The 12,824-nt window shown below is 36.8% G+C and overlaps 1 protein-coding gene across 5 annotated transcripts in view; it reads left to right on the forward strand.

Annotated features, from left to right (window-relative positions):
* Invs (inversin) overlaps positions 1 to 12,824 on the forward strand; it is a 163,143-nt gene that overhangs the window by 7,665 nt on the left and 142,654 nt on the right. For all 5 annotated transcript variants that reach the window (XM_036179394.1, XM_036179396.1, XM_036179395.1 and 2 more), the window contains exon 3: positions 12,058 to 12,224. In XM_036179394.1, the coding sequence (XP_036035287.1) occupies positions 12,058 to 12,224 (167 nt within the window). The remainder of the gene's footprint in view (positions 1 to 12,057; positions 12,225 to 12,824) is intronic.

The raw sequence follows: 12,824 nt of genomic DNA on the forward strand, positions 1-12,824 counted from the left end.
TACAATAAGGCTGCTTCTTCAAAGAGAACTGCTCCCACAATCCAATCTCAGCTCAGTCTCCTCATTGTATTCTCCCTCGGCACTCCATAGGCTTCCTTCATAGAGGTTCTATAGCTATGTTTGTGTGAAGGACTATTTTAATGTCTTTCTGTTCCACATAATCTAGTGACTTCTCCAAGAACACACTGAGTCATTCATTACCATATCCAGCAGACTACTTGACACATAGTAGGCATATGAGGACTATTTGTTGAAGAAATGAGTAAATATTATAACTCATATTTAATTATCTTTCCTTCCCAGTAGTCTGTGAATACCTTGAGGGCCAGGACTAAAAGTGAATTGAGTTGAATTAAATTGAATTGAGAGACAGATTGAGACAAAATTCCCCAAGGGGGGAAAAATTTGAATCAGAGTTCCTCGAGAAAAAAAGCACTATATAAAGTGACTTATTCATTATTTTACTGAATATTACAGTCTTCCAAAGTAAACAAACTGTGTGGTATGCTGTAAAGTAAAAGCACACTAGTTCATTCATATAAACTAATTGAAACATTTCATTGTAAAACTTGAAACTTTCCTATAATTTAATATACTTAAAAGAAAATTCTTAAAAACTAAAAGGTATAACATGTAACAAGTATAGAGTTAATAAATCTACTGATTGAACCGTGTATTTTCTAGCACCTTATCCAAGGAACTCCTGAGTCATTATTGACTGAGGGACAGTGCTGGTCTTTTAGGCATTGTGCTACTGTGTTTTCTGTATATATGGCCGCATCTTCATTCTGTGCCGTTTCCCAACTTGTGTATGTTCATGCTAAAATATCTGTTCTTAAATTTCAGTCTATTTTAAACATCTTTTTACATACCACATGTTTGATGATTGCTACATATGTGCTATTTCTCTTTCCTAAACTGGTGTCATAGTACTACTGATAAATTATCTTTCTTGGATCTTTGTTCACCAACTGCTCAGCGACTTCATTCACTTTAGCATTTTCTGTTTTCCTGTCTCTGTTTCCATGGAGAAGTGTGCCAATGATGCATTTGACTCCATGGAAACGGATGACTGTCTCTTTCTACTTACACAACTAATTAAATCGAACACTTTCTGAGCAGCCCATTGTTCTGGAGGAGAACTGAAGAGGCCTTCTCTGAATGAAACATCTTTGCAGTCACAGTCCTTGCTGTTGTGCCTAACACAATGCTGGGATGGATGCTTTAGCATCTTACACTTCCCAGATTACCTGCTGACTGCACTGCAGCTTTTATTACACTGTCCATCTTCTAAACAATCATTTTTCAGAATCATTTCCCCACTTATCATCTCTACAGAAATTAGATATGGTAGCGAGCCCTGTAAGTGGCAAAATCCAGGTATTATTTCAGGTACTATTCCAAGTATTTCTTCTTTTACCTCAACCTTTACCTTAAATATTAAATGGAATAGTCTATAAAATGTAAAATGATTGTTGGGTGGTGGTGACACATTCTTTTTATCCCAGCACTCTGGAGGCAGAGGCAAGTGGATCTCATTGAGTTTGAGGTCAGACTGTTTACTGAGACAGCCATAGTAGTTACACAGAGAAACTCTTGTCTCAAAAATACAAAAAAGTAAAATGTTTATAACATAAATATTTAATAATTTATATTTTGTAAATTTGATTATTGAAGTACAGTTGGCCCTCTGTGTCGTGAGTTACATAGGCACAGATTCAGTTAATTGAAGGTTCATGATATTTGGAGGAGGACACTTATTCTATCTATACTGGACAATGTACAGACATTTTTGTCTTTTTTCTCTAGACAGTATTCTAAAATGACTCTGTAACATTTACATTGTATTAAGTATTATAAGTAATCTAGAGACAGTTTAAGATATATGAAAGAACACATGTAGGTTATATGTCAGTACTATGTTTTTATTAAGGACTTGAACATCTACAGATATTGATAACTAGAGATCCCAGAACCACTCACCCCTGAACACTAAGGGAAGACTGTGTACATGATTATACTTACTACTATTTGTGATAAAATTAGCTAGCCTTCATAAAGTCATGTTTTATGTATCAGTCACTGTGTTATGAGTTGGCAGCTTGTTAACCAATTTAGCAATACATTCAAAGAGTTTTGGGTACTCTTATTAGTTCTTTTGTAGGGAAGGAAATTAAGAGGTTAAGTAATTTGTTCTATATGTAGCAAAACTAAGACTGCAGCCAGGTCATAATAACCTATAGGACATCACTTTATGGGTACATATTTCTGTACACACATGCACTTTCATACTTATATGTAAAGAATAAAAAAGAAAGAAATGAGTAGCCTTGGGTCTCAGCTAATGAACTGAATGGTTGCGTAGACTGGATTAGTCCTAGTGTTGTGTTTGGAGGGGAGTTTGGGGTGGGTATCCTCTGTGCATAAACACTACAGGGTGCACAGACTGTAGACTGTTTTAGCAATATGGTAAAGCTTAGAGGCCTATTCTCATAAAAAAAAAAGTTAAATCTAAAATAAAATCTACAGGATTCCAAAGGAAAGCCAATAGATTGACACACAGTTATTGTGTACTTTAATATTACAATACAGCAGTAGCATAACTTTAGAACATATTCAGCAGTGAAATCTAGTGGCAGGTCTCCCAGCCATAGTAATTCTGAAGTAGTCATGGGTGCAAGTGATCTTTTCAGATGCTTGTAATGATTATAATGAAAAAATATACTTTTAAACATTTTGTAAACTCTAGAGTACTCTCAGTGACAGCCAATGTCTTCCCAAAACTGTGACATTATGAAAAATGTAGGGAAATAAGTAAGGCAAATGAAATAATACACCCATGATGTCAGGCAAAGATGACATGTTCGAACAGGCAGCAGTATATCAGTGGAGAATCCCGTTTATTTGTGTGACCAGTGTGGTGATGCAGCAGTTGGGGATTGACACAACTGTCACTGCTAGTGATGGCCATTCTTTTAATTAGAGCTGGAGCTCAGGTTTTCTCGCCAACCAGCCCATTAACCACTCAGATTCTGCTGCTTCAACTAGCCTTGCAACAAGTGAGTGAGATCAAGCAGTGGCTTTCTGACACAGTTCCACTCAACCTTCTGAGCTGTGCTCAGACACAGCAGAATGCTAGCCCTAGCTAAACAAGCCCCAATTGGTCATGGAAGAGAAGCCATCTCCACAATTGACAGAATAATTAAAACCACAAGGCACACTAGCCAGCTGCTTCTATGTTAGCTGTCCCTGAGAATGCCAGCCTCTCTCATAAGCTCTACCTCTGTAACAACATGTTGATGTTACTTAAAATTCCCAGGCATCAAAATGCTTTGTCACCCAAATATTATTTTTGTATGGGTCTGATATGTATTAGCTAATGTTATAATTGAAGAAAATAAAAAGAGATTAGGCTAATTAAATAAAGCCCTGCTTTGTTTGGGCCTAAAACCTCTGAACCCTATAGTGTTCTCATTACTTAGAAACTATCCCAAAAGCCATTATGTGTCCCCACCCTAACCCACCCCCAAGTGACACAAGGCTGGACCCACAAGATGCTTTTTGTATTAATGAATAAGGGTTACATACTTTCAATTTCCTCAAATAGATTTTGCCTCAAAGGCACAACATACTGAATGGTGGTGACATAACCCAATTAGAGCTTCCCTTTTGGGAAATATAACTACTAGTTAAACAAAAACAAAGTCTGCCAGGGATTGAAGTCAAGTGCATGGTTTCCTTGTATCACAGGAGACAAAGGAGGAGGCAGCTGTGAGCCTGAAGTGCTTCTTTTAGGCGGCAGAGTAGCACATTAGTCCCATGGTACTGGCTTCACTTTGGACCTGAGGAACCTAATCAGTTAGGATTATGCCAGGGCATGGCGATCCTCCAGTTTTCTTCAGTGATTCTTGGGACCACAGTGTCTAGTGCAGTTTGCTTTCTTGAGCTTTCAAGGAGGAATCACACTTTATAAGGTTTTAAAATATTACTAACATTGACATCTGGCTACTGCTGTCTTTATGGAACCCTAGCAAATTTAACACCTGCAGAGTGTCCCTTCCTCATGAAAAACAACTCAAAACTATCCTTACTACAGCATATTCCTTAGAAGTGTTACCTTGGTGCCTGGGGATTCACACCAATAAAATAGTCATGCTTACTTATATTTCATTTTAGAGGTCTCAAGTGAGCCTGGGCTTCAGTGAGACTTTACGTATTAATGAAGTGGTAGTTCTGTGGAGTCTTCTGGATTCAATATTGAAGACCTTATAGAGAAAATAGTTGGACCACTAACATGCCTTTTGCATAACTTCTGTTGTCAGACATGTTGATTCAAATGTAAAACTGCTTCCATCTTCAAAACCAAGGTTATAAAGCAGACCACCTGCCTCCTCTAGGAGTTATACACAGCCTGACTATATTTGTATATTTGAATTTCAAGCAGTGATTTCTTCGTTTTGTTACCAATGTACACAAAAACGGTAAATATCTGAGAAGCTGTTAGTCTTTCTGGGTCCCAGTACACCAGTTTTAGACTATGTGCTGGAGTATTTTCTAAAAAATAACACAGTAATGGAAGGGCTCACAAGGCCTCAACCCTAGACAAAGAACTACAGGCAAATAAGGAATGCTAAAAGGGAGAGAAATGGTTCTCCTGGGGAACACCACACCGATTGGTTAGCCAATAAAAAATGGTCAACCCTAAAAGCATATACATAAAAGTAATATTATATGGACTGAGTGGGTTGCATTTATATATTTAGGAAACATACACCACACCCAAACACAAGCACAACAGACTTTTCTTTTTAGAAGCCATGAATTTGAAAGAAAGGGGTAGGGTATATGGAAGGGTTTGAAGAGAGGAAAGGAAAGGGGCAAACAATGTAATTATATTATAACCTCAAAAAAATTAAATTATGTTTTTAAAACCCAGCATAATTGCTTAAATTCAGGCACAGAACAGCCTAGGCAGAAGTACCATGTGCTCTCTTTATCTAGCGTTGTTGTTTCCTCAAATAAAACTTTTCACTTGGTCAGTGCCTCTCTCGTCAGCAGAGTTCAGGCCCAGGCACCACACAAGCAGTTGCCATCCCTCGCACATAGTATACGTGCAGTTACTCTCGGCCAGTACAGAAGGGCCTGATCAGTCCCTCTGCAAAGGCAGCAAAAATTTTCACTGAAAGTGCATGGCAGAAGCTATGGCTCTTTTATTGTTACTGGTTTTAAGTTTAACAGCACATAACACAGTAAGATTTCCTTTTTGTATACAATTATTTTAATTTTTGTAATGGCACATAACACAGTAAGATTTCTCCCTTCTCCTCAGCATTTGCTGTTGTTGTTTGTTTGAGTTTTGTTGGCACTCTAGCTGTGCCAGTGGAAGTGCAGTGGTGCCCATTGTAGGTCCGTTTACATTCCTGTGGGTTAACAGTGTCGCCTGCTTTTTCATGTGGAAATTAGGTGAAATGTCTATTCACACATTCTGCACCTTTTTAATTTCATCATCTGTCATTTTAGTACTCAGTTGCATTGGCTCTTTACTCTGGAAAGAAAGCATTATCACATTATCAGATATGTGTTTTGCAAATATTTTCTCCCACTTTATATTTGTCTTTTTATACTCTAACAATGTTTTCCAAACACAAAAGTTTGAAATTAGTGTGAAAATTAATTTGTGTATGGATTATTTGGGGATCATATCTCAGAAATCCTTAACACAGGTCACAAAGATAGTCACCTTTGTTTGCTTCTAAGAGTTTTATATAGTTATAGTTGAACATTTAAATCTATGATGCATTTGGAAGTGATTTTTATCTTCTGTGCTATTTATGAACTAAATATTTATGTCCTCCCAGAATTCATGTATTGAAATCATACCCCTCAGTGTGATAGTCAGAGGTGAGACCTTTAAAAAGTAATTTAGGTTTTGAGAGTGAACTCTCACAAATAAGATTAGAGAGCTCTCTGCCCTTATTTTTTTTTTTCTTACTATTTAAAAATATAAAAATCTGCAGTCTGCCACCCACAAGAGGGCCCTCACCAGAACCCAACCCTGCTGGCACCTTGATCTTAGGTTTCTATACCTATAATGATGGAAAATAAGTTCTGTGGTTTTTATGTCACCCAATCTTTACTCTCCTGCCTCCCATCTGGTAAGCCTGGGAAGGCTTTGGCTGTTTTGGTTTGATTTGGTTTGGTTTGGTTTGGTTTGGTTTGGTTTACCTATGAATTCCAGATTTTTCTAGATACATGTGTTTACAATACTGCTCTGTGGTTTGCCTTTGCAGCTTTGTAAAAACCAATGAATCATGTACATGCAAGTGTTTCCAATACTTTCAGATCTGCTGTATTGATCCATATACGATATTGATCTATAGTGGTCCTTACTGTTACACATCATCTTCATTACTGTAGCTCTATCTTCAAACCATGCAATACAAAGGGCTCCAATTTTAATTTTTAATTTTTCTTTCACATAGTAGGCAAGTACTCCATACTGAACTACATCCTTAGTCCCTGAAATAACTTTCCATCTTTACATTTTGCCTTCCCATAATAATTTTAAAAACACCTTTGTACAAAAAAAATGGCTTGGGAAAATTTTTAGTGCATTATCTTAGTAGTACTTTATAGGAAGGAATAACTTTTTTTAATGTTCATGTTCTTTTTTTTTAATTCATTTTATGTCTATAGTGCTCTATGTGTATGTACACCTATATGCCAGAAGAGGACCTCAGATCCCATGACTGTGAGCCACCATGTACCTGCTGGGAATTGAACTCAGGACCTCTAGAAAAGCTGCCAATGCTCTTAACCACTGAGCCATCTCCCCAGCCCCTTATACGAAGGGATAACTTAAAAGCTGATTTCTTTAAAAGATGTCATACTATAAAAGTTTTCTAGTGCTGCCTAAGAATTAGCACAAACTTAGTTTTAAAACAATAAATATTTACCATCTTCCAGTTTCTTTGATCAGGCATCTAGACATGGCTTAGCTGGGCTGACAGATTGTCAGCAATGGTGGATCTCATCTGAGACTCAGAATTCTCTTCCAAGTACACACTGGCAGAATTTACCTTTGTGTAGTTTTAACATCTATGGTAGCTTGCCTCTCTTCAGACAGCAGGTAAGTGTCTAAGCTGCTTCAAATCTCTCTAACCCCCTGCCTTATCTCTAAATTATTTTAAAAAGCAACCCAAGTGGTTGAAGGTATAGCTTGGTGGTGGTGTGTTTGAAAAACAAGCACTAAGCCTTCAATTTGATCCCCAGCACCACAATCAATCAGTCACTCATCAATCAGTAAAAAGCCACTCAAGTTAATCTTTCATGATTAACTTAAGTTCAGTGATTAATGACCTTAATTATGTTGCAAACCATATTTACCACAAAATAGAAGATAATCATGGGATGATACCCTATCACATCCAAAGACTACTCACTTAAGAGGGGATCATACAGGACATGTATTCTAGGAAGTAAGCATCCTACTTGTTGTATTAGTTACATTTCTGTTGCTGTGATAAAACACCATGAGCAAAGGCAACTTAAGGAACAGTTTATTTTGGCTTATGGTTCCAGAGGGCTAGATTTACGTAATGGTAGGGAAGACATGATTGAGGAACAGGAAGCTGAGAGATCACATCTCAAACACACATATACACACACACACACAGAGGAAATAGAGACAGTGCATGGGAAGACATCCTACCTCCATTGACATAATTCCTCTGGCAAAGCTCCACGTACTAAAAGTTCCATAACACTTCAAAAGTGTCACTAACTGGTGACCAAATGTTCAGACATATGAGCCTATGGGGGTATTTTTCATTCAAACCAATACATGTGCCATCTCATAATTTTACCTACTACAAATACAATTGAAGATATCTATACATTTAATAGTATCTATCTTCCATGGAATTTATCTATTTCTCTTAGATTAAATATTTATGGGCATAAAATTATTTATGCTATTCCCTTGTTTTCAAATGTCTAATGGTCTGAAGTCTGTTTTGCTAATTTTTCTTTCATTCCTCATATTAAAAATCTGAGCCAGGCGGTTGTGGCACACACCTTTAATCCCAGCACTCAGGAGGCAGAGCCAGGCGGATCTCTGACTTCGAGGCCAGCCTGGGGGCTACCAAGTGAGTTCCAGTAAAGGCTCAAAGCTACACAGGGAAACCCTGTCTTGAAAACCCCCCCCAAAAAAAAAAAATCTGTTTTCACTGGCTTTTGTTATTATTTTGTTTGTTTTCACAATGTTGGGGATTGACCCTAGGGCCTCATATATGCAAGCAAGTATTCTACTGTTGACTACAACACTGTCCCATCTAGTATAATCTGTTTTTAATTATCAGTCCAATTGTAGATTTTTTTTTATTTTCTAAGAGCTTTTAGCTTCACTGATTTTTCTCTGTTATTTTTCTCATTTTAATTTCACTGATCTCTATTCTTTTATTATGTTCTTCCTCCTTCTTTTTGGTTAAATTTACTTTTCTTTTCTCTTTTTTTTTTTTGTGTGTGTGTGTGTATGTGTGTGTGTGTGTGTGTACGTGTGTATGTTTTGTTTTGTTTGTTTTTTGAGACAGGGTTTCTCTATGTAGTTTTGGTGCCTGTCCTGGAACTCACTTTATAGACCAGACTGGCCTCGGCCTCGAACTCACAGAGATCCGCCTGACTCTGCCTCCCAAGTGCTGGGATTGAAGGCGTTTGCGACCACTGCCCAGCAAATTTGCTCTTCTTAATATACTAAAGTAGAAGCATAGTTTATCAATCTGAAAAAGTTCTATTCTTACATAAATTTTCAGTGCTGTATATTTCCTTTGAAACTTCCCTTATGTGTAGGGCAAGAAGCCTGTAATATTTTTATTTTTTCATTTATTAATTAATTGTTTTAATTTTTTCCTTGACATTTTTCTTTAATCCATGGATTATCCTAAAGTATATTTTTTAACTCCAAAGTATTTGATGATTTCCCATTACAATTCTATTATTTGTTATTTGCTTAATAATATTGCTGTCAGAGAACATACTTGGTAGGTTTTCAGTCTTGGTTCTATGAGCCAGTATTCAGAATTCTCTTCCGAGTACACACTGGCAGAATTTACCAGAATAACTTTTTTTTTTTTTTTTTTTTTTTTTTGGTTTTTTGAGACAGGGTTTCTTTGTGTAGCTTTGTCCCTTTCCTGGAACTCACTCTGTAGCCCAGGCTGGCCAAGAACTCACAGAGATCCACCTGGCTCTGCCTCCCAGGTGCTCGGATTAAAGGCATGCGCCACCACTGCCCGGCTAGAATAACATTTATGATAGCTTTCTTGGTCTATTTGGAGAATGCTCTGTGAGTGTTCTAAAAGACAGTATCTGGTTGTCACTGCCTCACTGTCACTGTTCAAGAAATATTTGTTAAACCTTGCTGCTTTTGTAATGATGTTTGCTTTATCTTTGCAGGTCTTGATTTTAGAGATTGTTGGTATTTTTGACAGAGGAATGTCAAAGTTACTAAGTACACGTTTGAATCTTTCAGAGATTTCTAATTTATCAGTTTTGCTGTATAGTTCAAGGCGATGCTTTAATACATAAACATTTAGCATTACTATATATTTTGTTGAGTTAACCCTTTTATAGTTACAGAATGCCTCTCTATTTGTTCCACATAGTTGTCTTTGCTGTTGTCTATCCTTTAAATATTAACCTACTTCAACACTATTGATTCATGCTTGCATGTTAGGTCTCTGCTCCGATTTTACTTTTAACCATTTGTTATTATATAGTAAATGGATGTTTTTATAACTACATGTAGTTGGGTGGTTTTTTTTTTTCTGTCTCGTCTTTTTTTAACAGTGTGCTTATATAACATTTACATTTAATGTAATTGCAGGTGTTAGAAGTTAACATTTAAGTTCATTGTATGCTCTTTCAGTTTCTAATTTCTTTGCTTCCTTTTCATTGTCTGTATTTCCATTTATTGAATAATTTTAGTATCCCATTTCAACTTATATGTAGTCAACTTTTTCCTAAGTGCTCTCATTAAGATAAAATTAACATTTAGTTTACCAATCAAAACCACACAATTTAATTATTTTATTTAGTCACATACTTAATAAACAATTTTATTACCATTCCCTGCTAAGAAATCTTATACCCCTTATCTAGAACTAGCTCAAATCCAATAGACTCCTCAAAGTTAATGATAACTGCTAATAACTCTCTCTGTTTGAATAGATATATTTGTACTAGACATTTCATATCAATAAAATCATATAACATATGATATTTGGACTAGTTTTTTTTCACTTATCATATGTTTTCAAGGTCCATCCAAGTTGTAATATATGTTGGATTTTGTTCCTTTTGTTGAATATTATTTCAGTTTGTGAACCTACGGCATTTTGTTTATCAATTCATCAGCAGATTATTTGTGATTCCACTTTGGAGCTATGATGAATAGTACCATTATGTGATGGGTGATTAATAAACATCCTGTTTCAGTTTTATGGACTTTGATTCAAGTGTCAACACCTGCAATTACATTAATTGTAAATGTTATATAAGCACACTGTTAAAAAAAGACAAGAGACAGAAAAAAAAAAAAAGACCCAACTACATGCTAGTTATAAAAACATCCATTTACTATATTATAACAAATGGTTAAAAGTAAAATTGAAGCAGTCCTAACATGCAACATCCCATGCAGCCTCATCTGGCCTTTCCTACTTCTGGGCTCTGTCCTGGGTTAGGACCTGGGCAGGATTCCACCTGTAGTTCAGTTCCCAGAGCTTTTGCTATCCTGATTCTGGTCAGTTTCACAGGCATTGGTCAGGTTGCCCATGATGCCATGCACCAATTTAAAGAACTGCTTTCTTCAGGTGCCTCCTCTCCATATCCGCTCCTGGTCTGTAATTAAGAGAGGGTAAGATTATACCTCACTGCTATCCTTTGCTTAATTTAGGGTACAGTAGCTGACAAGGCTCCTCCCAAGCACCCAGTAGGGAGGAGAAAGGTGTGTTTTCTTTTCATCTATGTGCAGAGTAGAACAGGAATAGTCAGAAAGAATCATGTGGCAGGGCTACCTATTTTCCAATCTTCTCTGCCGTCTACTCTCAGTATGCATATATAGGTCAAGAAATTTCTCTGAACCTCAATTGTCAGTAATGTCAGAAAGCTATTATCTGCCTCATAGACTAAATTAAAATGAAATAATATACAATGGGTTTACCACTGTAGGGATTTAAGGAGTGTATCTCCTACTTATATTAGTAATGAGGACAGTAGACTAGAAGGTGATACACACACACACACACACACACACACACACACACACATATACATATATATATATATATGCCACTTACCACCAAAGCCCTCTCTTCTTTTGTTTTCTTTTCATTTATTTTGCACAGGTTTTCATTGTAATTAGCAGGGGGATCAAGATACTTTATACTTGTTCATCTTGTCTAGAAAAGGAAACAAAATAAGATTTCTTATCACTCACAAAATCATTCATAATACACACTATATGATTAGTACCAAATGAGTATTTATTGATGAAAGAAAGAAGAGAGAAACATGAATATGCCCATATTTCAAAATATTTATTAAAAGTAATATAACATCAGCCAGTTTGTATTCTAGCTCTGCCATCTAATCCCAGTATGCATGTATATAGGTTCATAAATTTCTCTGAGCCTCAGTTGATAATATAGGAATGCTAATTAATATCTACCCCATAGACTGAATTAAAGTGAAATAATATACAATGGATTTAGGTTGGAGGGATGGCTCAGAGGTTAAGAGCACTGACTGCTCTTCCAGAGGTCCTGAGTTCAATTCCCAGCAACCACATGGTGGCTCACAACCATCTGTAATGAGATCTGGCACCCTCTTCTGTGTACATAATAAATAATTAAATATTTAAAAACTATACACACACACACACACACACACACACACACAATGGATTTAATACAGTACTCAATAAGGATTTAGTGAATGTATCTCCTACTTATATTAGTAATAAGGACAATTATTAAATATCACTCTCTCTTATACTTACAGGAAACCCTGCTCTTAAAGACAAAGAAGACCAATTTGGGAGAACACCACTTATGTATTGTGTGTTGGCAGACAGACTGGACTGTGCAGATGCTCTTCTAAAAGCAGGAGCAGATATCAATAAAACTGACCATAGCCAGAGAACGGCCCTCCACCTTGCAGCTCAAAAGGTGAGAAGTCTGATTTGGAGGGAATGGGGCGTGGGTTGGGAGGGGGAGGATGGAGGGGCAGGAGGAGGATAGAAGAGGGGAATCTTAGGTATGTAAAATGAATTTTAAAACTTTAATTAAAAAATGGAAAAAAGAAATAAAGTATTTTCAAAAATATATTTGAAGTTCTTGTTTAAAAAATTTTTTTAAAAGGTGAGAAGTCAAATTACCTTGAAGAGGAGACTATGGCTGTTTGTTACCTGTCTGGTGGAACTGTGCAATGAACAAATAAATGGCAGAGGCAGACACCCAGGCTCCTGGGTTTCTACAAAAGTATTCTTTAAACATGGGTATAATAACACAGTCTGTGAAACACAGATAACTGGGACTGGTGGTGAAGAACTGGCTCAGTTGAGGAAGTGCTTGCCTACAAGCACAAATATTCCCCAAACTTACATTAAAAAACTGGAGAGCTAAAGACAGGCCCATCTATGGGCTCTCTGGCTGGCCAGCCTAACATAAGAAGTAAGTTCTAGGCCAATAAAGAACCCCTGGCCAACAAAACAGAAGGTGGATGGCACCTGAGAAGCAACGGCCAGAGCTGATTTGCAGCTTCCACAC

The sequence above is a fragment of the Onychomys torridus genome, chromosome 2, assembly GCF_903995425.1.
Source record: "Onychomys torridus chromosome 2, mOncTor1.1, whole genome shotgun sequence".
NCBI classification, from domain to species: Eukaryota; Metazoa; Chordata; class Mammalia; order Rodentia; family Cricetidae; genus Onychomys; species Onychomys torridus.